This window comes from Lactuca virosa, chromosome 8 (assembly GCF_052849685.1).
Source record: "Lactuca virosa cultivar CGN04683 chromosome 8, Lactuca_virosa_CGN04683_v6, whole genome shotgun sequence".
Taxonomy (NCBI): domain Eukaryota; kingdom Viridiplantae; phylum Streptophyta; class Magnoliopsida; order Asterales; family Asteraceae; genus Lactuca; species Lactuca virosa.
This window is the reverse complement of record NC_136433.1, coordinates 56,872,076-56,898,977: the sequence shown is the minus strand read 5'-3', so window position 1 is coordinate 56,898,977 and position 26,902 is coordinate 56,872,076. Positions and strand designations below refer to the sequence as shown.

Here is a 26,902-nt window from a genome sequence, read left to right as displayed (position 1 = left end):
CTGCTTAAGCATGTAGGATTTGAGTGAAAAAAAAAGTAAGATCTACATGTAAAAAGAGAGAGAGAGAGAGAGAGAGAGAGAGAGAGAAATTACAAAAAAGTTGAAGAATTTTTGGAGCTATCAAGTTTAAAGTTTAAAGATCAAAGATCAAAAAATTCTGAAGAAATTCAAAAAAATTGAACATACCAAAAATCACACAAAAAGGTGATGAATTCAAAGTACAAATTGAAGATCAAAGAAAGTGAAGAATTCAAAAGCTCCATTGTGGTATCTAAAAGTTGTAATTCTCTAGATTATGTATGCTTGGGTAGCTTTACAAAAATACCTTGAGGTTAAAAAAGTTTTCTGAGGATTGATTCGGAGGGATGCATAAAATGAGCGTTGTTCAAAAGAAGTGGGCGGGTGTTTATGAGGATTGTGAGTATTTAGAGTATGGGGTGGTTCCTTAGGAAAAATTTAGACACAAATGCATGCATTGAGGTCTTGGTATAATGGTTGGGTTTGATTAGGATTGTTTTATGTGATTAAAATTCAGTTTTGCTTGGGGGCAAGCAAAAGTCAAGTGTGGGGTAATTTGATATGTGCATATTTAGTCATATATTTTGTATAGAATATTAATACTTTTTGGCTAATTTATTGCAATTATGGAACAAAAGATGCTTAATTACGTTTAAATTATATTTTCAGTTCAAAAGAAGTGCTCGGAAGCAAAAGGAAGCAGGAGAAGCTATCGGGAGCTTGGGAATCAAAGAAAGAAGAAAAGAGCCAAAAACCAAGAAGGGCTCGGCGAGTTGACCCTTGACTCGACGAGTTCCCACGAACATTCTCGAAGCAGAAGAGTCATTGCCTTGCCGTACACGGGGATTTAATGAGAGACTCGACGAGTCAGTCCCTGGAATCGACGGGTCGCTTCTAATCTATAAAAAGAGGCTTTCAGATCGATACCCGGTTTTTCTAAGAAACCCTTGGAGGATACTTTTCGATTGAAGGACTGTTGGAGCGTAGGAAGTCAAGGAATCAAGTCTACATTCAATCTTAAGGAGGATTAAGGCAAAAATCAAGTTTACTCTTACCCAATCTCTTGTCTAAACCATGTTTTTATTAGTAGATTTCGTTTGTGACTTTGATTTTTTTGTAATCATGAGCTAAGACTATTTTCTTCTGTTTAGGAAAGACTAAGTTTGTGATTATGTGTTGATTTTATGATTTGGATTGTTCTTATTTGGTGATTTGTTTTGCTAATCTTGTTAAAGACCCTTATGTGTTAATTATGACTATTTTCTGTTAATTAACCTGTAATTAAGTTGCATGACCATCTCTTAATTGCTAATCTCATATGATTTATGTGAAAACATTGTTATATGCCTAGGAATAGCGAACGTGAAACTAGGGTTAATAGAGAATAGGAAAATTAACGTGTGAGCTTGTGTGACGAACCATCAACAAGAGGTTAATTGAAGGACCAATTTAGTTAACCATTACAAGTCTTACTTAACCCGAATAAATAAACTAGGAAATTCATTAATTTAGACAACTGGCCACTGCTTAGATTAATTTGTTTTCTAAGGACTAGTAATAGCGAACGTGAACCTAATCACCTTAATCGGTAGCCAAAGAATAATTAATCCATTGCACTTTTCATAAAATCAACCATAGGATCAAATGAGTCGAACCTAAACAGAAGTCTCCTTTACCATTGAGTTTAGTTGAATTTTACTCTCTAGCTGTTATTTGTTTTGTTTGAGTTTTAGTTAGATATTTAAGTTTTCTAGTCTTGCAAAACTAGAGAAAACCCCTTCTTTTATTATTTGTTTTTAGATAGTATTAGTAGTTAATTTAAAATTTACTGTTCCCTGAGTTCGATACCCTGCTTACTAAAAACTATACCACCAATTGACAGGTACACTGCCTATTGTGTGTCAAATTTACATTAGAAAAGTAGGATTAAAACTAGTTGACTTTACACACATCAAAGTCCATTGCTGCCAATGTTCACCTATAGGGCACTATGTCCATACTGCCAGTGTTCCTCTAAATTAGCTTTCATCCCTCATCATTTATCTACCCATGTTTTACCCAACATATTTTGTAGATATAAAATACATATACAATTAAATCATTTAAAACATGTATAAAATTGTTCGTCCATCATACATAGCAAGTATACAGATAATATGCACACATAGCACGTAATTTATATAAAATACTTCATATCTATGTGTAAGATGAAAGTAACTATGCACTCACCTGTTAAAGTGACGATTCCAAACTCGGGCAGCGCTTCGCTTCTAACGATTCTATTTTCCTTCGACGAAACCTAGCATTATTATCACTAAGTTTTAATCTAATCTTTATTGCGACTAATTATTAGTCTAGATTCATCATTAACTCAAAGTCTACTTTCATGATCTATCAAGTAAGGAACAACCAGGTAGGATCATATCGGAGGTAGGGTCCGTTTGGTATACGAAGTATACTGTTTGGAAATCCCAATTTAAACACCTCACTAAATTATAGCCTAGACATCATCCCCGTAAGTAGATCAATCAGTATAACAACTTGGAATCACTGATAAATCTTGTTTATAGGTTCATAATAACGATAATGAACTTAAATATAAGTTATACTTAAAGTAGGGTAATCATAACTCACTTACTAGGGGGTTTGGTTAGGAACTGGGCTCTACGGGGGCAGAACTTCTGAGCCAAAAGTTCTTCTTCTCGGAGCCTTGTGGCGCTCCGGGACTCGCCTCTAGCACTTAGGAAGTACTTGGGAAGGGAAGAGAGGTTTTGGGGGTAATGGGAGAGAAAGAATGGTTTTGGTGTGAGTTTTGGGAGTGATCTATGTCTCTATTTATAGGTTGTATGGGGCCTCTCTCGTCATGAGACTTGGTTCTCACTTCATGAGCTTTGCGTAGGCACGTGGCGTCGGACGCAGGTAAAACAGTCAATCTTTAAAAATACATAACTTTCGCATACGAGCTCCGTTTTTTACGTTCTCTATATCCAAGCGTAGGTAATGATAAGATCTACACCTTTCCTTTGACTTTATTAGGTAATTATCGACCAATTTTAAATTTAACAATATGAGAAGATTACACTGTTAAATGACCGTGTAAAATTCATAACTTCTACATACGGACTCCGTTTTCGTCTGTCTTTTTATCGTTGAGATCCTATTAATGAGATCTTCATTTCTCATTTAGGTTGTGTCGGCCAAAAATCGATCGATCTAAAATTCGAATTCTGGGTTGTGCACTGTTGTGTCAAATCTTAGAAAAATCATAACTTCCTCATACGAAGTCAGATTTGGGCGTTCTTTTTATTCACGCTCTCGGTTTAACGTATACTACAACTTTCATTTAGATCACTAAGGCTAAAAAGTACTTTATCATAAACTCACTTTTTACGTCACACAGCGTCATGCCGGTTTTGTCGCGATACTTCGATAGGTCATAACTTCTTCGTTATAACTCGTATTTCAGCGTTCTTTATATGTACGAAACCCTTATGACATATACTACAACTTAGTTAAGATTATTCATTCTAAATAATCTTCCATCAAAAAGCCATTTTTGATGCTTATTGTCTCTAAATTGACTAGCCCGAATCTGCGGGCGTTACATGAAATTTCCCTTTCTTGCATTACTTTGAAGTCTTTCAATATTATTGACATTGCAGTTCAATAATTGGGAAAGTATCTTTAATATCAAACACATATTCAAATACACGTTGATTTCCTTACTAGTTTCTCAAAAATTTCAACTCAGTGGACTCATTGATCCAAAATATATACTTTTATTACAAAAGGTATTACTATTGTTGTATATTAGTCATATTTGGGACTAATTTGTTCTTGATCTCGTGATTGGTTTGGAAATGTTAATTGGCAAGCCACCATTGTTGATTGGCCTTGGTTATTTTGATTACCCAAAGCTGGAATATAATGTTGACGTCATAGGAATGTAGTTTAGAGCTTGGAGTTTGATGCTTGGATAATTTTGCAATGTAATGTTTTTATGGGTATTTTGATTCATAATATGTAGATTCTTAAAATTTGTTTATGAATGTCTTAAAAATGATCCTTTTATTGCTTCATAATGCAACGGAAATTGTTAAATTTTGTACGTTGTATGTAAATTATTATAATTTGTTTATTAATATTCTTTTCAAAGTCTTTTAAGTTTTAAAAAATCAATTATTTTTAGTAGACTGCAGACTTTAAAAAACGATCAGTCTTCCTCTTGCAGACTGCAGACATTTGGTCCACCTCTTCCACTACAAAGGTCTACAGATGGATTGGGGCTCAACCAATCCATCCCCAAAATAAAATAGCTCTCACGTAGGGGAATCTGAACCAGATCAATCCAAGATGGCTCACTGAATATCTCGAAGATGCATCCTCGGTGAACCCTCGACACTCACACCGGACGGTCATCAACAATCTCAACCTCTAGTGGATAATCCAAATCTCCTGGGACATCATCAAATCTCTTGCTAAGCGCAAGGGATACAAAAGATCGGGTACCCCGAATCTAATAGGACCAACGCAGGGATACCGTTCACAACGAATGAACCTATATAACAATACCACATATAAGCATTACAAATAATATAAATAAGAAGATTAGGAGAAGATACATACTAGTGACCACATCGGGTGCTGCACGGGCCTCCTCGCCTGTCAGTTGAAATGCCCTGCTCTGAACAACGGGCGCCTCCGCCTTGCCCTGGTGACCATTTGTAATCCTCAGAGTCGCTGGAGCAGGTGTTGCTACTGGTCCTCCTGATGCTAAACATGGACAATTGGCCTTATTGTGGCCCCTTTGATTGCAATGGAAGCAAATCAGATCAGATCCCTAGATGGTAATCATAGCAGTACAATCCCTACCAAAGTTCCCCGACTTGCTGCACTTATAGCAACTCGAACCACCCACCCTGCAGGCTCCATCATGAGTCTTGCCGTACTTGCCATAGCTGCCTCGGCCCCACTGGCCCCTCAATCTAGAATCAAATCCCTTGGGTTTCTTCGTCGAAACCCCAATAGTCCGCCCATTTAGATTTCATCATAAATTTGGTCTGACCTGAGTATCTTGGCTTTCAACATAAAGTTGGACCGCCTTTAACTCACAACCTGATATGTCAACACATATTTAACAAATAGAAAACCAAACAATCCAATACAAAAGGCAATTGATTAACTATCTATTTTCCTAACATCATACTACAACATAACAACATCCTATCATACAAATGATACATATTGTAGTACAGAGTATAGCGAGAAAACCCACCTGAACAACTACCTGGGCAACTAACAACGATCCAACCAATGAGTAGGCGCTCCAAACACGAAACGACCTATAATGCTATAAATGATCAGCAACTAAGGATATCTGATAACAAAAAGCTAGATCCATCACTAATCCCAATAAAAATGAAAGGCTATCAAATAAGGATTATCTAGTCAAGACAGTCGGGAGGCATGATCATTTCGGCATATAGCTTTTTTGAAATCCAACAACCGAAAAGTAAATTGTTAAGGGTAGGTGTGCCTTCTACTAAATTCGAAGATGTGGCTTACCAGGTTGGTTGTGCAGCTATGAAAACACCCTTCACTTACTTAGGTGTTAGTGTATGGGGAAATATGTCTAGATTGTCCTCTCAGACAGAAATGGTTCAAAAAGTGGTGTCTAAACTTTCGAAGTGGAAAGTGAAGACATTATCAGTTGTTGGGAGACTAACTCTCTTAAAGTCAGTGCTTGGGTCGTTGCCTTAATAATTTAAGTCCTTATACCCCCTCTGTCCCAAAGTTATAGTCCATCTTTCCTTTTTGGTTTGTCCCAAAATAATAGTCCACTTCTAAAAATAAATAACATTTTTACCAAAATACCCCCTCATTATTACCTAACCAACTAAGCATTTAATGGAACATTAAATGCAAAGTAAGGACAAAACTGTCATTTTATTAAATAAAGTTAGTGGTAATTAATATTTTTCTTAATATGTGTGTTTTTTGTATGTGGACAATAATATTGGGACGGAGGGAGTATTAGGTATCGATGGGTATTCTATCAAAAGTTGGAGTCTTTGAGAAATAACTTCTTTATAGTGGTTGGTTTGGAAGAAAAGAAGATAACGTGGGTGTCTTCGAATAAAGTTTTATCTAATAAGGAGGTATGTGATCTTGGGGTGAATAGCTTCTTTACCCTCAACCGTTCTTTGTTGTTCAAATGGATTTGGAGGTTTCGTATTCATTATGATGCTTTTTGGGTAAGAGTGGTGAAAGTTATTCATGGGAATTATGGCGGGATTGAGAAGACTTCGACATGTTCTAAGTCTTCGTCTTGGCTGGATCTGATTATTAGTATTCGACATTTATTATCTAAAAGTGTCAATTTGTTTTCCATCTATCACAAGAGAGTTGGTAATGGTTCTGAAATGTCTTTTTGGAAAGATGTGTGGGTTGGAGATAGGCATTTCATGTCTTGTTTTCATAGCTTTTTGTGTTAGAGAATGAGAGGGACCAGCCTACGATTTCCTCTTCTTTTTGCAGGTTGCCTAGAGGTGGTGTAGAAGAGGAACAATGGATTGTTACATGTCTTGGAGAATGTATCTTTGGTTCCCACTGATGATAGATGGAGTTGGAGCTTGTTGGGTTCTGGAGAGTTCATTGTCTCTTCTACGAGACGGTTCATTGATGACTCTTTATTGGAGGTGTCAGGGAGCCCGACTAGATGGCTAAAGATTGTCCCTATTAAGGTAAATGTTTTTGTTTGGTGATTGTTTCTTGATCGGTTACCAACTACGGATAATCTAGTAAAAAAGGTAGGATAATCTGGTAAAAAGAGGTACGGAGGTCCCATGCTTGATTTGCCCGATATGTGAGGGTACCCTTGAATCTGTTGCTCGCCTTTTTTTTCTCTTGTGCGATTGTTATGGAGTTGTTGAACGAAGTAACTAAAAAAATAGTTAGAATCGCCTTTTGTCATTTTTGATGTTGAAACGGTTTTTCTCTATCCATGGGCAATGAGTTGGGTCGTTTTCTTCTCCGGTGGGGGATTTTGGCTCCTTCTTTGACTTTATATGGTGAGCGGGTGGCGTGTTTGGTTCTTTGAGAACGGGCTTATTAGATAAGGAAGTTTTGGAAGCAATTTTTTTATGTAATGTGGTGGCATATATGAAAGTTTAGGAACCACCTGTTGGTTGGGAATTTGAAGCTGAAGAAGTCTTTTTTATTTGATGATATTGTTTTTCAATCTTATATTTGGTGTAATTCTAGATTAAAAGGTTACTATATCAGTTGGGTAGGATGGTTGCAGGATCCTAGACTAACAATTATGTAACTGTTCTTGGTTTTTTCTACCTTCTGTCTAGTTCTTTTATTTTTTTCCGCCGTGCAAAAAAAAAAAAAAAAAAAAGGGGCGATTTCTTGGAATTCAAGAAGGTGATTGTACCAGTCTCATATTTGTTAATATTGGAAAAATGGTCTTAAACATTCCCAACAATCCACCAAATGAAAAAGAATAAAGAAAACGTAAGAACTCCAAAACAACAAAAATAAAAAAAATTACCACCCAATCCACCGTATGACAAACATGATCCACCTCATGAAACAAGAATAAAGAAAACTTGAGAAATCCATAAACGAAAACCACCCAATCCACCAAATGACAAATAATAAAGAAAATTTAAGAGCTCAAAAAACAAAAACATCACCATGACACCAAGAATTTTTTACTACGTTAAAAATTTATGCCAAGCACATAAACAAAATGCTAAAAAAAAGAGGAAATGAAAAAAAACAGTGTTTAATTGGGACATTTTTGAACTAAAACCTTAGACTACTTTTGAAGGCATGAAACCAACTTCATATTTTTACAATCTACCAATATGGGACAAATCCTTTCTTCATATTAACAAACAAAACTTTACAATATCAACTTATTTTAGTCACAAAACCTTTGGCTTGAAGAGGTTAATTCCACTACGAAAAACAGGATTGTGAAAACAAGCAACACCATTTAAAGCCATAGTTGTTTCGCATTGCTTATCTTGTGTTATATGTAGAAAATGTGGTAAATTCATTATATCCATCTTATCTTTTGGCCATATTTTCAATTGACCCTTTTAAACACTTTCGGCCTCTAAAATTCCGAAGGCAAATATCATAAACTATTTTCAAGTGTATTCTTTCTTTGAGCTTCACACTTATTTCATATCTCACATGTCGAACAACATATTATAGCAAAATGTGATTGGTATGTTACTCATAGTCATGGGTAATATCCAAAAATAATATGGGACAAACGATCTATCAATGACAAATAATGTAAGCATAAGACATTTCATGGCAAAAGAATATCAATTCTTTTATAACTACGATTACAATCTTAATCACCCAATAGAGGTGGAAAATAACATTCGTATATGGAGAACTTTTTAGCGTTTCTCTAAACATGTTTTCCCATGGAAAACCGGCTTATACACATTTAACAATATACAAAAGTAGAAGTCAACTTAAAGTACCAAAACTCAACTCCATGAAATCAAGATTCCATGGTTGACACACTCAAAGATTTCTCAAATTCTTCTGTCAAAACTCTAAACCTATCCATCGATTCCATTCCAATTTCCTCAAATCCATGTTCTTCATCAATAAAATCTTTCACACTTTTATTTTTCTCTGAAAAAGGACTCGAAAGAAGCTGATCCAACATATCATCACCATTATCATGGATTACAAACGGATCAAAACTTTCAATCCTCTCATCAAATGTCACCTCAGGATCAAAATCCTTCAACAAATCCTTCACTTCCTCAGAACTAAGCTCAAATTCAAATCCATCTTGTGGAAATTCAACTGGTGGTTGATATTTCACAATTGCACCTTCATGAGGAAGAATCACAGTTTCTTCAGTATCTTCAGTGTCTTCAGTATCTTCAACAACAGGTTTCAATATGGTTTTGCTATTACTTTCACTCTTGAGCCATGTGGTTTGAACTGGAGTTGATAATTGAGCTAAAAAACCAGGGCTTTGCATTGCCATAACTATGAATGACAACATTTGATGTTGGTTTTTTTCCATACCTTTTAGCTGTTCACGAAGAACCAACATTTTTGTTTGTGAATTATCTTGATGTTGTCTTTGTTTCACAAGCTCTTGCATCAATGCGTTTTTATCTGTCTTAAGATTCTCTACTTCTTTTCTTAAGTTTGCATATCGGTTTTCATCATGTGTGGTGACATGTATGAGTTTGGACTCTGGAGCTTTTTCATGTGTAACTTTTTGATGAGATGTGACATGTGTCACTTTTTTTCTGTTTATGGAATTCAGTAAATGCTTTTGGCCTTTGATAAATCCTTCGTTTGCAAATTCCCATCTATCTGTATCGATTTTCCTAAACCCCTGAAAAAATTAGGATTAAGATAGTGGATTATGTCTATGTATGGGTATTATACTGGTTTTTCAAGATTTCTTGAATCTCATTCGGTTTTATGAATCCATTGGTAAGTTGCAGATAGTGTTTCTGATAAGTCATCCTTAAAGACATTATCAACTTAAACATAAAGGCATCCCCTTTGAATAACCTTAGTGCAAAAAATTGGATTCTTACTTCAACATGAAGTCATCCCCTTTGAATAATCTTATCGCACAAAATTGGATTCTAGGGTTTCCAAGAAAGTGAGTATTAATCGACAAATTATTGGTTATTTTGGTTGCTAGAACTCAGGTTAATCAATAAGTTTTGTTCCTCAATTTAAGGAACCCAATGTTCTGTGACTGAATTCCGAGTAACAAAATTATAAATGAAACGAGATTACGGTGATGATAATAAGCCAAAGAATCAGATAAACTATGTGAAATAATCAAATCTATTTAAAGATTGATCTTTCAACAAATAACCAGTTAAGAAATCAAGAAACGAATAGAATAATAGAAATCTCACATAGATATTGAGTTGGCGTTGAAAGCTGGCGTAGTTACTGTGCTTGAAATATTTGGGAAGCAATTCGGAAGTAAACTCGGATTCATTCCAAACTATGAAACTGTCACTAGTCGGACTCCATGAAATTAAAGCGTCCGTCGAAGGATCATCTACCATCTCATAACATTTAGACAGAAATGGCGCAATCGTTAAACCACCAGTCTCCGCTGATTTCTTCACCATACTTGAAGGATCGATGAGATGTTTATATTTACAAATTTAATATCAGTTTAGTAAAGGGGTTTTGATATTGGAACTGAAACCCTAGGAGAGAAGACTTTGACTGAAATAAGGAATTCTTGTTCCACAAGTTCGGTGGGACGAAAGTCGAAAGGCGAAACGACACCGTTACAGAAATATAAAGGGTTATATATTTGGGCCCAAGCCCGCATCTGGCTTTGAGTAGATTTAGAGTTTGACTCTTCGACTTACAAAGGTCCAATATATATAACATTGTTCCGACCTTTTGGACCTTTTGAATAATAGTTTATGAAATTGGAACATTTTGACAGAAAAGATGTCAAATAAGTTTTAGACATTTTACAAAAAAAAATTGTAATTGATTTACCGAAAAATAAGTTTTAAATTCATTGGATTTTGTTCTATATTTTTTTAGAAAAAGTCCGAAAATAGGTTTTGAATCTTTAGGACAATTCATATATTAGGAATTGACATAGATTCATAATTTAATTGAATGGATGTATCTTGGGAGAATTCATTTTGAAACGATTCTTCCCTAACATGTTAATTTATAAAGAAAATTGATTCTGATTTTGTGCCTAACATGTAAATTGACCTTTGGTTGCAGATTGATCATGAGATCCACTGCCAACACCAGCATCATCTTTTCCACTACCACTTGCACCTTTATTTCCAAGTTTCACCCGACAGTCACGTTTCATATGCCCTTTCAGATGGCATCTCCAACATACAAGTTCCTTGGAATCCTTGTATTTTTTGTTGGACTTTTTGTTGTTACCCTCATACTTACGTTTTTTACCCTTGCCATTGTGATTAGAATTGTCTTCTTTATCACATTCAGCCATATGAACTTGGGGCTGTCCAAAATCAGATTTGCCCTTTCCAGTTCCTTTGTCATTCTCTTGATCACGAAGTCCTTCTTCGATTTTCAAATGACTCCTAAGTTGAATCAAACTTATCTCTTCCTTTCTATGTTTCAGATGGTGTTTGAAATCTTTCCATGAGGGTGGAAGTTTATCAATCACACTTGAAACAGCAAAGGATTCGTCCATGGACATGTTGTGTTGTTTGAATTGACCATAAATTCGTAGGATTTCATTATATTGTTCCATTACAGATCGAGAATCAACCATTTTATAATTGTTGAAATCATAAACAATGAACTTTTTACGTGAAGCATCTTCTGCAATATATTTTGCTTCAAGTGTGTTCCATAATTCACTTGTTGTTTCAATGTTTTGATGAGTGTCAAAGAGGGAATCACACATACCATTCAGAATATGACCAAGGCAGATGTAGTTGTCATTCTCCCATTTGCTTCTCCTTCTGATTTGTTCCAGACTTGCATCTTCAACCTCTTCTGGTTTTGGAGTAGAAAGAACATAGACAACTTTCAAAGTGGTCAACCAGAAGTGCATCTTCTTTTGCCAACGTCTGAAATCTTGGCCCCGAAATTTCTCCAATTTGCCAAACGAAGTATTCATGTCTTTCAATGAATTGCCAGCCATCTTTTTCAGAAAAACGAGAATATCAAACAAGATTGTTGGGGAATCGAATTAGGGTTATAGAAAATCTGGATCACAAACAGGAATCGTGTAAACACTTTCCTTGTTTGATATTTCGACCCTAAATGCCTTGGGTGTCACGAAATCCAAACTGGGATAATTCCTGAAGTAACAATTCTGATTTTAGGCACAAAATCAGAATCAATTTTGAGAAGAAGATGAAGTAGAAAGCGTTTCTGTGTTTCTGTGTTTCAAAGAAGTCGTCCTTTTCCCGGACTTATCCACTCAACGGATAAACGAGAACAGTTTACATCTTTCAGAAAAGACAGATTAGTCCTTGAATTTGCATCTCTAAAGAATGACAGATTAGGGTTCAGTACTAACAATGTTTAGTAAATACAAGTGTGCACTCCCACACCTCCTAACTTGTATTATAACTAAAACATTATTCTTGAAACACTTGTTAAATCCATTACACTAAAATATATTTGGTGATCGAATCACCAACAATTAGATCGAAATAAAACGGGATTTTGACATGGAACACCGAACATATATAAGTATATAACCCGTTTACATATCTGACATGAATTGGGTTTTGCAAAACCTGTATGGAAAATATATCTAACGTCATTTTTTGTCTCATTTTCCCAAAGTTAGTTTGGATGTCAAACTTTAGCGAAATTCATATTGTTGTTCAAATAAGGGTACCAACAACCAAAACACCTTGTTTTGTGATGATTAAGTTGTCAAAACGGGCATTTGAATATTTTTATAACTTCAAAAAATGTATTTCTAAGCTATCGGGATCGTTTAGGTGGTTAAAGGTTAAAATATTTCTTGGCAGCCTCAAAATCCTTGTATCAACAAAAAGCCGCAATAGGACTGTGTTTTATAAGTACATTAGAGAATGCATAGATTAAATGTGTATTTTATATGTTAGTTGTTCTTTGTTTGTCTTTTTGAAAACATGATAGATCAAAATGATATTTTTATAGCATATACAAATGTCAGTTTTAAATCGGATTGGATCGGTTTTAAAAATTACGGTTGTATTTAAAATTACGGTTGTATTTAAAATCCTTTTGAAATTCATTATCTAATATCCGGTTATTATATTTTTAATTCAGGCGCTAGTTGAAATTATTAATACACGCCGTCGTCCAAATCCTAGCCTTAAAACTCCTATATAACTTTCAATCTGAGCCGCATAAACTCCAATTTGGCGGTTGTTTGTTCATTCGATCGGTTCCTGCTTCTTCTACCCACGATTGGGTGGATGCCTCTTATTCGGTAACTGCTAAATCACGTCGTACTCATCAGCCTATAAACCTCCTTATTCATCTTCTTCTTTCTGATCAGCTGAGTTTCTTTATCTCCTTCTGGTTCAGGTCATGTGAGTTTAATTAACTGGAAGATGAATTCACACCCGTTCTCATAATATGCAAAACCCCATCTCTCTCTCCGTCTAATTATTGTTCTTGAACTAACCTGAAATCCTTCTCAATTGAAAATTAAAAAGAAAAGTTTAGTGAATTGATTAGAAATAAATATCGATATCAGTAGTGAGTTTGGTGTTTGTTTGATGCATATCAGGCGTTTGATGAAATGCTTCGATCAATTTTTGATCCTAAGACTTCTAACTCACGAACAAGGGAAATTTCCAGTTTGTATTTTGATCGACAACTAATTCATGATTCACCATGCTTTACTTTGTTAAGAAATCATGTAGTTTCCCATTAAGTTCTTTGGTTTCACTGCTTATTCATTGGGTAATTTAATTTCATTATGTGTATATGTTAGTATTTCTCATATATGTAATTATTTTTACTACTTTGATTTTGTTCCAGCCATTGACCATGTATAAACATGAGCATGCAGGTTTTATTTTGATCTGTTTTCATCTTCTTATCGTGGTTGGATGCATTAGCATAACAAATAACTGGTATAAGACATCAATGAATATATGTTTGTATTTAATTGTTATACCAAAGAGGGTATTAATCCGAGTGATAAATATTCATCTATTCACTGCATTCAGGTAGTCAAAAGAGCTTAAAGAAACAATTCTAGATATTTTTCTCAAGATATCCGTGTTTGTTTGAGATTAATTTTAACTTTAGCCATTCGTTTAGAGCATAATAATTAATTATTATTTCATTTTAATATATATATATATATATATATATATATATATATATATATATATATATATATATATATTAATTCCCGTGTTTTTTATGACAATAGGATTATGATAATGCAATGTATTTATTAAACTGAGTGAAACTTCAAAGAAGCTTGGAGAGAAGTTTGCCACTGGAGCTTCTGTGTAAAGGTACATCAGTTTTAATGGCTACACATTTAAGTTTTAACAATATTACAAAAAATGATTGTGAATAATCAATTGACATTTTGTGAAAAAAAACAAGGGCCAACTAAAATTGACCAAAATTATGTACAAGGAAACATTATACGACATTGTTGGACTTCACCACACAAACATGGCCTGAGGTAATTAACACTATCATTTATTTTTCTTACTTCATAGTCATCTGTTTAAATGATGCCTAAAAAAGATTTCATAAACTAATTAATGAGGGAAAAATTGTAAAAAAACATCTCAGTTAATGGGGAAAGCCTCCTTTTCCCGAGTTTCTTTATTAAGTCGTTCTATTTGCATCAAGTAGAATAAAAACATATATTAAGGGGCTATTTTTTCCCATTAAGTCCAATAAATTGTTATATATAATATAGATTGATTAAACCGTGTGCATGAGCCTAAATGACCAATATACCCTTACATTTAAGAAAAAAACAAAATTTACAATATTAATCAATTTTAACATGAGAGAACTGGGAAGAAAAAAAGGAAAATAGATAAAAAAAAAAAAAGAATTGGCTTAACTCAGTAAGTCATTCTTTCCAGGTTGAGTGCATAATCCATTTCAACAATTTTAATAATAAACGAATCGGCGGATAATTTTTATGCTATTGAAGCTGCATTTTTGCTTTTTTTTTTTCTCATTATAACAGACTAACAGTGAAATTTGTTATTATTGGGTATTTATTTACAATGATGTCATAGGAAGAAATAAAAGTAGGATCCTATTGTATGCACATCAATAAAAGTACATTGTTATTTGCATCAGATACTTTTAGCTGTTAAAACCATTCACAAGGAACGCATTGTGCATTCAAACTTGAAGCTAGCCAACTCTCTCCTTGTCAAAGGCTCCTTCGAACTTACCGATTTTGGTATCGTAAAAGCTATTTAAAGTGACACTACAAACATTCAACGAGATTCTCAGTTTACTCAATTCCTCTATTATATATATATGACATTAACCTTGTTTTTATATATACATTTTCAGCTTGGGACACTAAGTTACATGTCCCCGATTCCGATTCCGATCGGAGACCAGAATCTTATCAGTTGGTTTTCGATTCCTGTCGTGAGCATCAGAATGCGACATTAATGTGTTCGAGGCTTCAGGAATTGGTGAGTGACCCGATCGGTTTGGTATCAGTTGATGAAAAATGTAAGTTGCTTGATGAAATGTGCTTTTATTTGTTTGTCTAATTATAACATTTAACTTTCATTTCTAATTCTTCAATTTTTTGAAATTTTGTTTTATTTTCTTATTTAAGCATTGTACTTTGAAAGTACAATGGTATAATAAGAAAAAAACATATATTTTTTTTTAAATAAGAGTTAAAAATGAAAGTGTGATGCTATATTTGACAAACAAATGGAAGTACATTGTTATATCTTGCATTTAGCCTTGATCGGGCGAGATGCAAGAAGTAGTAATGTACTTTTATTTTTTATTTTATTTTTGTCTAATTACGACATTTAACTTTGATTTCTAATTCTTCATTTTTTTTTTAAAAAAAAAACTATGTTTTATGTTCTTATTATTGGTTTTTGTAGAGAGGAACTTGAAGTGTTTTCTAGATTGGTCGTGAGGTTTGGAGATACATGTAAAGATCCACAATGTCATAAATTGGATTGATTTTTAAGTAAACTTGATAGTTTTATGTTATATGTTTATTCGCGAATTATGAAATTGGAAGTGGGTTTTGATTTTTGATAAGTCATAGGATTTGGATCTGCTAACAAATCAACCATTTGAGTTCTTTAGGTGCAAAAGGTGGTTCAATAAGAATGAATGGTATTTTGGTCCATTCAAAATGTTATGGCGTCTGATAAAAAATAAATAGAAAATAAGATCTTAGAGATGAGAAGTCTAATTTTTACTTTGAGTCAGGGTTAAAAAGCAAGGGAAATTTTGGTTTTTTTTATTTTTTTTATGAAAATTAATTTTGAAACAACCGAATGGTTGATGATGACATCTAGATGTTTTTGTGTCATTTTTGGATGAAAAGCAAAAGTTGCAACTTTCTTGATTTTTTTGTTAGGTGTTCCTATAAACTCGATCTTTTTGTCAGATTGTATAAAGAAAAAGAGATGAATGTTTAGGACGAGACCAAATCAATTAAACTTAAAAGAATAATTAGGCCAAAGGAAATGGGTTGGCTGGGGATGATAGTGAAACCAATTCTGAGAGGAAAGGGTATTTTGGTCCTTATGATATTTTTAGCGAGTTATTTTGGAAAGTATTTTTTCCGGTGAGTCAAAAAAAAAATTCATTTCTATTCTCATCGAGTCACAAAAACTATAATACATAGAAAGTACGTTGCTATTTTTAGTGAGTCACAACATAAATAAGAAATGAAGTTTTGCATTAGTTTAGTTTGACATCGTTTTCATGAGGTGTTGTATTATTTATTTGGTCTTTTATTTATGTCTCCGGTTAAAGCATTTATCTGGTAAAATACAAAGTACTTTGTTAAAACATTTACGACAATAAACAATATAAGAATGAATTTCGAATGTAATAAAACAATAGATTTGACCTTTGTTGTAATATTTTTTTTGAACTTGATTTCATTTCATTTTATTTTAATCCATTACTATTCTTTTGTTCATTCATATGTAATATAAGTGGGTAGATATTTCATCGTGTATTGCTATTATAGAAACAAATGAAAGAATGATGCTCTAGAAGTAAATAAAATCAATCTATTGTTATCACATCGGTCAAACCGTCCACCGGAAGGGTATGACACTAGTTATTAATTGATCCGAGTCATGATAATTTTTTTTAACTGAATAGTTAATTATTATAATTGATTTACAATCTTTGTTTATTATTATCCAAAAGTCACTAGCACCGGTTATTTCCCCATTATTTCCACCGGATTTGAAAGATTTTTTCCTCACGTGTTACACGGCTGATCATCTTCTTTGTTTGATTCTTTTATTAAAACTTCAAACAACACTAACGTTAAACTTCTATATATAACTAATTTTAGCACTGCACGTTAATAATTTGATTCTAGTGATTTATTATCAAATAATCACATTAAAGAAAACATATATGCAAATTTTGTTAACTAATAATAAAACAAATTATTGTTTAACAAATGTCTTTTCTCTATAATCAGGGTAAACTCCATGCGAATTTTGTTAACCCACACAATGCCCTGCAAATTTCATGGACCGGGTAAACCAGCATATCAAAAGTAAGGCAAGGGCCGCAAGGCCACCCAATATATAGTTGAAGCTTGTGGAATGGAACCTTAAGCACAGCTCCTTTGGAGTGCTTTATTCCAAAAAAATAAAAAATAAATAATAATAATAATAATAATAATAATAATAATAATAATAATAAATCAAGAGATGGCTTAAGAAACTTTATGTATTCCAATAAAAATGGTGTGCAAATGAACATAATATTTTCTCGATAAGTGTCTCACATTCGCCTACAAAAAATGCATGAAATATTGCATGGCATCTCGAATGATACAACAAGTCTTGAATAGAACTTCTTGTTGACGATGTTTTAGTCCCCAACAGTATCTAGCATTTGACGATTCTTTACTTCCATGATTATGACTAACATTAGGATATAAGCAGTGAAGATAACCATATAAGCATCTAGAGAATCATACCCTAACAATTTTTTTGTATACGACCATGAACAAACACAAAAACTATTTTTGTATACAAAACCCATAAAACGTCATCGAAAATTACGCGTACGAGATTAAATACACATCAAAAATTAATGATCAATTTCCAACTATTAAACAAATTAAAAGGAATTAGCGGATACCAAGACTTGTTCAACAATTTAAATCGATGCAAACAATAGACAACGCATGGAAACTTCCACATGGAGATCACTACTTGCCAATCTAACATTCAAAAGCGTGTGCTGCTTCTTATATATATTTGCCAGCTTGTTAATATAATAATCCCCCCTCATCTTTCTTTTCTTTAAATACTCCCAAAGTCGCCCCATTCCTCATAGACTTCATCATCTTCCTGTCAAACACACACACACACACACACACACACATAAACTAAAACAACCATAATGGCGATGTCTTTGAAGATGAGCTTTGTGTTGCAGAAAAGTGATCTGATGCTTAAGAAAGAGAGTAACATTAATGGCATCAAGATGGCAACTACTATATCATGCAGGGTCAAAGAGCTGCCTATAGGTAACAAAAAGAATTTGTACCAAGTTCTTTCATTGGAATCACAGAATGTTAGTTTTCATGACCTCAAGAAAGCATACCGTGCAAAAGCTCTTCAACTTCATCCCGACGTTTCTCCATCTTCTATAAAGGAGGAATGCACAAAACAGTTTGTGGAGTTACGAGAGGCGTATGAGGTGCTTTCTGATCCAAATTCCCGAAGAATGTATGACTTGAGCTTGGTTGAATCTATGGGGTGTGGTCTTGGAGATCATGCTTACCGTGGACAGGGAGTGCAGTATTCAAGAATGGTGTGGGAAATGCAACTTAAAGGATTAAAGCATCGATCGGATCAGAGAAGGAACGTTCAGTTTGTGTAGGGTTTGTGTTTTATTCATTCGTGTGGAAATTCTTTTAGGTGTAATTTGTAAGGTCATTTGTTTATTCATTCGTGTGCAAATTCTTTTGTTTTGCTCATAAATTAATATAATAATTTTCTGTTTTATTCATTCGTGTGCAAATTGACAAATTCTTTTGGATGTAATTTGTAATTAGGTCCATTTTTATTCATCCGTGTGCAAATTCTTATGGATTCTTCATGATAAAATAATTTTAGTAATTTATTTCAATAAATCAATGTTTTCAAAACTTCAACTCCTGAATGCTTCATTGTTCTGTTTTTGAACCAAAGACCTTTCGATCTAAGAATGGAGTCCATATCACACTAGGCTCCCAAGCAAGGGCGAATCTACGTTGATTGAAAGGGTGTCCATGGACACCCTTTGTTTTCATAAGAGAAGGGTAATATAAAATTAATTTAAATATAGAAGAAGCTTCTATAACTAAACAGATAAAAATGAACACCTGTTACCATTTACTAATTTTTCTATGAAGATATGGTTTCACACCTCAATTAATGATTGAGCTTGATTTTCACAAAATAACTCTACACTCATTTTCGCAAAATAACTCTACACTCATTTTCCATAAGATAACTCAATATATCTAATTCCAATCATCGTTACTTAATAATTCACATATGGATACAATAATTAAGTCACGACTCAACTTAAAAAAGAAAAAAAAAAAAACAAACAAACAGTCATTGGCAAATGGATGATCATTTTTAAAATTTATTTATTTTAGATGATATCTTTAAAATTGTGTTTGGTTTTTGCTATTAGAATTATATTTATCTAAGATGGTATTTTTGAACTTATGTTTGTTATTTGGTATTCAAATTATAATTTATTTAGATAATATTATTGACAATCCGACCTGATAATTAACCAAACATTTTGACTATTTTATTTATCATCTGATTGAATTGGACACCCATAAATTTGAATTTTAGATTCGCCACTGCAAGATTCTTCAATGGTTTTCACATCGATCGTAGCGTCTTCGTCGGTTGTCATGGTTGGTTATATGGGAGAGGGCTTGTCTTTGGCGATAGGCTAAGCCACCACTTTTGGTAATATATCTGCAAAATCCATCGAACTAAAAAATATACTAATATAATAAGATAATATTAAAATTTTAAATATTATTAAAAAAGTTCTTAAATTTTGATCATATTTGTGAAAAACCCTCATATTCATCCGGTGATTTTGTTTACCGGGTAAAAACTCAAATGTGTAAATAATTGTAAGTTTTTTTTGGCTTGGTAAAAATAATATAGCTTAACCGAATATATGTCAAAATATAAAGACTTACCGAAGACTTTCCTTTATTTAACAATTATTTAGCAAATTTAAGTCTATTGATACTTTAGTCATTTTATGAAGGGTGTTAATATATATACACTCCACTCACATAAAAAATCATACACCGACACACACATATACCAACTCACATAAAGGATACACTAAGCAATGAGGGTTCATATAGAATAAACCTTTTATGAAATAGATTTTATCTTAGTTGTGTCATATGTATAGTTCCTTCCATATCCTTTTTATAGTTGCATACTTACAATAATCTTGATTGGAATCATAAGTCTATCAGTAGTTTCTTTAAATTAATTTCTTGAAGATTCTCTTATATAAGTGAAGAGTAAAAAACGAAATATTGTCTTTTATTCCTTCATAGAGATCGAATATCATTCTATGGATGTTACTATTTGTGAGATTGTTTGGTTACAATAGTTATATGCAGATGTGGGTGTTGATATTTCTTAGCACACCCTTATAGAATGACAACATAACTTATATGCAATTGCTCATAATATATTTTCCATGAGCATACAAAACATATTATGATTGACAATTATTTCACTCACCATTATTTTTAACTCGGAATCATCTGATTGTCCTATATTTTTCCCGTTTTGCAAAATGTTGATATGTTTAGTAAGACAAACTTGGGTTTATAATTTTTTCTCATCTATCAAAGTTTATTGATATCACATTGAGATTTTAAGGGGAATATTATCATATATTTAGGTTTAGCAGTTATTTAACCTATTTAACTTTATGTGTAATTTAGTCATTTTCTTAAAGAGTTATTATCATAAAAGCCTTCACATTTATATAAAATGTGTGGTTATCTCCTTAATCTGTTTTTATGTTCATTAATGCCTCATATTTTTCTATTTTTTTTTTCCATTTTAACCTTTTTAGCAGGTTGAAACAAGTAGCCGGTTACCCCAGGGCTTTTATGTAAATATGAGGGCTTTATGAAATGTGTGGTTATATCCATCTCGTTCTTAACATAACAACCACCGCCGCCAGTCCTCACCTTCTTAACATAATAACCACTATTGCCCTCTCCATCTTCGACGACATCACCACCACCACCGTCAGGCGCCGCCTCCGACACCATGTAATCGGACCAGAATCCGCAGTTTATTGAGTGCGACCAAGGTTGTAGAACTCGTTACTCGGTACCTGTTCGGCCAACTACCGAGTAGCGAGTACTCGGGAGTACTCGGGGAGTACTCGGATTCGGTAATTCATGTAGAAATATTTTTAGGGAAATTATATATGTCAAAATTATAAGTTCAAATCATAAGTTGATTGAAATATATAACAAAATCAGATACTGTGAATACACAAAAACTGAAAAGCACATAATGGTCTCACTTCGTGAATATTTACTGAAAGTTTAAGATATATATGTAGTAATAATTATATGTGTGTGTTAAATAATAAATCATTTAGTATATTATATATATTAATCACAGAGTTGACCGATTTTTACAACACTGATCGGTTCAGTAAGAGGCCGATCGGGGAGTACTCGGGATTCAGTAACTCACATCGGTAAGGGGTCGAGTAGTGAGTACTCGGAGGAGTACTCGGCCAACTCGGCGAGTTTTATAACACTGAGTACGACGATGGAATCCATGGTAGAAGAGCGTTCAAGTGTCGACCATGGAAGCAGATTCACTGCAAATAGCTAGGATTGGAGCCGGCGATCGTCAGGCTTCGACTACGTCGCAGTCGATGTTTTCATCTACAGGCCTGAACGATGATGTTTAGGGCTAGAAATCAACCGAGGAAGCATCTGAAATATATCTTGTTGAGATTTAAATTTATGTCATTATCTTTTGATTATTTCTTGTTGAACAAGATTATCGTTATCTTAGTATAGCTGGCTTCCTTATCTGATAAGGATACCTTGATTATAAAAGGATCCCATTGTAATCGTATTTTAATTTATGAAAGAAGAATTCAGATTTGATCTTAGTTTTATTATGGTATCAGATCAATACCTGGGAATACAATCCTAGTGCTCGATAAGAATGGCAGTAGGAGACAAGCCGGAGTCCTCCACAGGAAGAGACAAGTCGGTTCTTGACATATCTTCGCCTTACTTCCTCACAAATTCTGATCACCTGGGACAAAATTTTGTAGGAGAAAACCTCTTACGGGATGGGAATTATGGTGATTGGGAAAACGAGATGACTAATGCTCTTTTTGCCAAGAACAAGATAGGGTTCGTTGATGGAACTTTACTCATGCCACAGGAAGATTCTGCAGACTTAACCAACTGGAGGAGATGCAACGCGATGGTGAGAGGATGGCTGGTGAGCTCCATGGAGAAAGAAATAAAGAGCAGTGTGAAATACGCTGCAACAGCTCGTGACATCTGGTTAGATCTGAAGGAGAGATTTGGAAAAGAAAATGCTCCACGAGCATATGAACTTCGACGTGCAGCCACTAGCATACAACAAAACAACTTGAGTGTATCCTCCTATTACACGAAGTTAAGAGGTGTATGGGACGAAATTCAATCTATCAGCCAAATCCCGTCTTGTTCATGTACCGGGTGCAAGTGTGAAATTAATAAGGAAATCGCCAAACTCCGCGATAAGGAACGTTTATACGACTTCCTTATGGGATTGAATGAAGAATTCAATGCAGTAAGAACTCAAATCCTTAGTAGCAGCCCACTTCCTACTTTAAATACTCCATATCACCTTGTCAGCCAAGACGAACAACAACGACAAATCGGCAATGCACGTAATACTAATTCAGAATCTTCGGCATTTCAAGCAGCAGGAAAATACAATCCTCGTCAATCTGGTAAAATTGGTTCACAGTTGAAGGCTAAACAAGATAATCGCAACAAAACTGTTAGGAATGAAGACAGATGGTGCACACATTGCCAGAAATCAGGACACGTGATAGATGGTTGTTTTGAGATTATTGGCTATCCAGAATGGTGGAACACAAAAACCACAAACATGAAAAACCAAACAGAAAAAAAGGGACGCAAGCTAAGGTTGCTGCTGTTACAGAAGATTTTGGTCACCAAACAATCACAAAGGAAGAGTATGCTAACCTTATAAAAATGCTAAAGGCTGCCAAAACAGTTGATGATCATCCCAAAGCTAACATGAGTGGTAAGATTAATTCCAAAGCCTGCATGACTGGTAAGAATGCAAACCAAACTTCTTGGATTATCGATTCAGGGGCCATTGACCATATTACCCCTCATAAAGATTGGTTAAAAGCTGTCAAAACCAATCGACATAACTCTTCGGTCACCATTCCTAATGGTGCATCCATACCAGTTAAACATGTTGGAAACATTCACTTGCCAAATGGGTTTGATCTGAAAAATGTGTTGAATATTCCAAATTTTAATTGTAACTTGTTATCTGTGAGTAAGCTTGCAAATGATTTGAACTGCTCACTAACTTTCTTACCAAAAACATGTTACATTCAGGACTTATGTTCGAGGAACCTGATTGGGACGGGTAAGGAACATGGAGGACTGTATTACTTGGACTCGTTCAAGGAGAGCAAGGTGGCGGTAGCAATTTTGAGTAAAGAGATGGTGTGGCACAAAAGATTAGGTCATGCGTCAGAGGGAGTTTTACGAAAGTTACAACAAGTAGATGTAGGTAATTGTAACCAGTTTTGTGATTCTTGTCTTAGAGCAAAACAAACCAAACTTCCGTTTCCTATTAGTTTTTTCCAAGACTTATGAGATTTTTGAATTAATACATGTTGACATTTGGGGTCCATATCGAAATGCTACTTTGAATGGAGAACATTATTTCTTGTCTATAGTAGATGATTACAGTAGAGGAGTTTGGGTTTATTTGATGAAAGAAAAATCTAAGGCTAGCTATTTTTTGAAATCCTTCTGTAATATGATAACTACACAATTTGATAAGAAAGTGAAAAGGATACGAACTGACAATGGTTTGGAATTCAACTCAAGAGTTATGCTTGAATTCTATAAAGAACGTGGCATACTTTTGGAAACATCTTGTCCCTATACACCGGAACAAAACGGCGTAGTAGAACGAAAACATAGACACCTCTTGGAAATGGGTTGTGCGCTACGATTTCAAGCATCTCTACCGATTGAATTTTGGGGAGATTGTGTCTTGACTGCAGCATACATTATTAATAGGCTGCCCACAAAGGTTCTTGAAAGCAAGACTCCGTATGAAATGCTTCTTGGAAAAATTCCTTCATATGACCACCTCAAAGTATTTGGTTGTCTCGCTTATGTGCATGACAGTGTTGGGAAACGAGACAAATTTGGTGAGAGGGGCAAACCTTGTGTTTTTTTGGGCTATCCAATGGGTCAGAAGGGATACAAATTCTTTGACATAAAGGAAGAAAAGACCTACATCAGTCGCAATGCCACTTTCATTGAACATATTTTTCCGTTTAGAAATGATTACAAGATCAACAAGAATGTGGATAACACAAGCTTTCCAGAAAACATGAACAAAATGCAAATGGAAGTCGATGATTTGGATAAAAGATTACAAACTTTCGAGAAGCAGGTTGAACCTGAAGTTCAGATTGACTCCATTGATGAATCGTCTTACTCAAATAATGGATCTGGCCGTGATAATAACAACCAAAATCGTGATCAGGATGTCGTTACAAATCATGAAGAGACAAACTCTTCGTCTCGTGACAGAGCTCCAGACCAGGTTGAGCGAACACTTCAACAAGAAAACTGGAGAAGTACCAGGACCAAAAGCAAACCGAAAACATCTAGACGAATTCGTCACAGACCTGCCACCATCTCTTGATCATCACTCCAACGTTCCTACATCGGACTCCACTACCGTTCCCACTTCAGGTTCCTCCACTTCCTCCAATTCCTCCACGGTACATTCAATCTCTAATTTTATCTCATATAATAAATTTTCTAAGCCTCATCAAGCTTATCTTGCGGCCATCACGTCTCATGATGAGCCTAAAAGTTTTTCGCAAGCTGTTACAGATCCAAATTGGCGTAAAGCTATGTGCAAAGAAATCCAGGCCCTTGAAGAAAATGGAACTTGGATTCTTACCTCACTGCCACCAGGAAAGAAACCTATTGACTCGAAATGGGTATACAAGATTAAATATAAACCAGATGGTCCAGTTGAGCGCTACAAAGCACGACTAGTGGCTAAAGGATATACGCAGATTGAAGGAATAGATTTTCATGAAACATTTGCACCGGTTGCAAAATTGGTAACAGTTCGATGTGCCTTAGCGGTCGCCTCTAAAAGGCAATGGTTTGTTCACCAAATGGATGTAAACAATGCATTCTTACATGGTGACTTAGATGAGGAGGTCTACATGACAATTCCTCAAGGTTTTAACAAAACGAGTGGAGATCGGGTCTGCAAACTACAAAAATCCATTTATGGGTTGCGTCAAGCTTCTAGAAATTGGTATAAAAAATTCACGAAGGCACTTGTGAGCAATGGTTTTAGGCAATCTAAGGCTGACCATTCCATGTTCATCTTCAAGAAAGGCTCAATAGATCTTGTTGCACTTATTTACGTTGATGACATTCTTTTGATGGGGAATGATGATAAAAGACTCAATGAGGTGAAAGCATACTTACAAACACAATTTAGCATTAAAGATTTAGGACCGTTAAAATATTTTCTTGGCATTGAGGTGGCCAGATCGGCTGAAGGTTTTGTTATTAGTCAACGCAAGTACACTTTGGATATTTTGAAGGACTCTGGAATTGAAGGGAGTCGTCCTAGTTCTTTTCCTATGGAACAAAATTTAATACTTCATAAATACGATGATAGCCCGGAGGTTGATGCTTCCAGGTATAGACGGTTAGTAGGAAGATTGCTTTACCTCACAGTTACACGTCCTGACATAACTTTTTCTGTAAACCAGTTAAGTCAGTTTCTTGCTAAACCTCGAAAAACACATATGGATGCTGCATATCGGGTACTTCGTTACCTTAAAACCACACCAGGCCAAGGTCTGTTTTTGCCTTCATCAGGGAATCTTGAATTGATGGCATATTGTGATGCTAGTTGGCTAAGCTGTCCATCCACCAGAAAATCTTGCACAGGTTATTTCATTAGCTTGGGAGGTTCTCCTATCTCTTGGCGCACAAAGAAACAAAGTGTTGTTGCTAGGTCTTCAGCTGAAGCAGAATATAGGTCCATGGCTAGTACTGTTTGTGAAGTTGTTTGGTTAAGGTGGCTCTTGCAAGATTTCGATGCTACTCAAAAGGGTCCTACTCCTTTAATGTGTGACAATGATGCAGCCCGACACATCGCAGTTAATCCAGTTTATCATGAACGAACCAAGCATGTTGAGATGGATTGTTATTTTGTTAGAGAGCGAGTAGACAATGGAGAAATAAAATCATGTCCTATTCGTTCCGAGTTTCAAACGGCAGACGTGTTCACAAAAGCATTGGGAGCAGATCGATTTAGATTCTTATGCAGCAAGTTGGGAGTTCGTGATCTTCACAGTCCAACTTGAGAGGGAGTGTTGAGATTTAAATTTATGTCATTATCTTTTGATTATTTCTTGTTGAACAAGATTATCGTTATCTTAGTATAGCTGGCTTCCTTATCTGATAAGAATACCTTGATTATAAAAGCATCCCATTGTAATCGTATTTTAATTTATGAAAGAAGAATTCAGATTTGATCTTAGTTTTATTATATCTATTCGAATCTAAAGATTAGGCAGCAACTAAAGTTGCCAAACCGTGAAAAACCTGTGGCAAAATCTAAAGCAGTCAAAGATTATTATTAAGTTATTTCTCAAGCCTTTATGGATTAATATGGATATATTAATACCCCTTTACCATGATTGTTTCGCACATAGTTCTCATTTTCTTTCATAGCAAGTACACGTTTAATTATTTTTATATTTAATTTAAAACTATGGCAGGTACTTCCACTAGATGAGACAAGTTCCATATTTT

The 26,902-nt window shown here is 34.6% G+C and overlaps 4 protein-coding genes and 1 long non-coding RNA gene across 10 annotated transcripts; 3 read left to right on the top strand and 2 right to left on the bottom strand.

Annotated features, from left to right (window-relative positions):
• Positions 1-8,345: 8,345 nt before the first annotated feature.
• Positions 8,346-10,308, bottom strand: LOC145134447 (heat stress transcription factor A-8-like). The gene is made up of 2 exons (XM_079069294.1): positions 9,951-10,308; positions 8,346-9,409 (listed from the first exon to the last, which is right to left on the bottom strand). Exons 1-2 carry the CDS (start codon positions 10,170-10,172, stop codon positions 8,549-8,551), a joined length of 1,083 nt encoding a protein of 360 aa, XP_078925420.1. The 5' UTR covers positions 10,173-10,308; the 3' UTR covers positions 8,346-8,548.
• A 460-nt stretch (positions 10,309-10,768) lies between these two features.
• On the bottom strand, positions 10,769-11,698 carry LOC145130379 (uncharacterized). Its single transcript, XM_079065192.1, has one exon. It carries the CDS (start codon positions 11,696-11,698, stop codon positions 10,769-10,771), a length of 930 nt encoding a protein of 309 aa, XP_078921318.1.
• Positions 11,699-12,864: 1,166 nt separating this feature from the next.
• On the top strand, positions 12,865-15,819 carry LOC145128587 (uncharacterized). Of its 6 annotated transcripts, none has more exons than XR_013717002.1 (6): positions 12,865-13,091; positions 13,946-14,033; positions 14,128-14,209; positions 14,848-14,953; positions 15,070-15,237; positions 15,630-15,819. It is a non-coding gene; the product is annotated as an uncharacterized LOC145128587 (long non-coding RNA). The 6 variants fall into 6 exon arrangements; XR_013717006.1 differs by having other exon boundaries at positions 12,866-12,988; XR_013717005.1 differs by having other exon boundaries at positions 12,866-13,056; positions 15,070-15,197.
• A 2,322-nt stretch (positions 15,820-18,141) lies between these two features.
• Positions 18,142-18,624, top strand: LOC145130378 (chaperone protein dnaJ 20, chloroplastic-like). The gene has a single exon (XM_079065191.1). The coding sequence runs from the start codon at positions 18,142-18,144 to the stop codon at positions 18,622-18,624; it is 483 nt and encodes a 160-aa protein (XP_078921317.1).
• A 3,365-nt stretch (positions 18,625-21,989) lies between these two features.
• Positions 21,990-23,039, top strand: LOC145130377 (uncharacterized). Its single transcript, XM_079065190.1, has one exon. The coding sequence runs from the start codon at positions 21,990-21,992 to the stop codon at positions 23,037-23,039; it is 1,050 nt and encodes a 349-aa protein (XP_078921316.1).
• Positions 23,040-26,902: the final 3,863 nt, after the last annotated feature.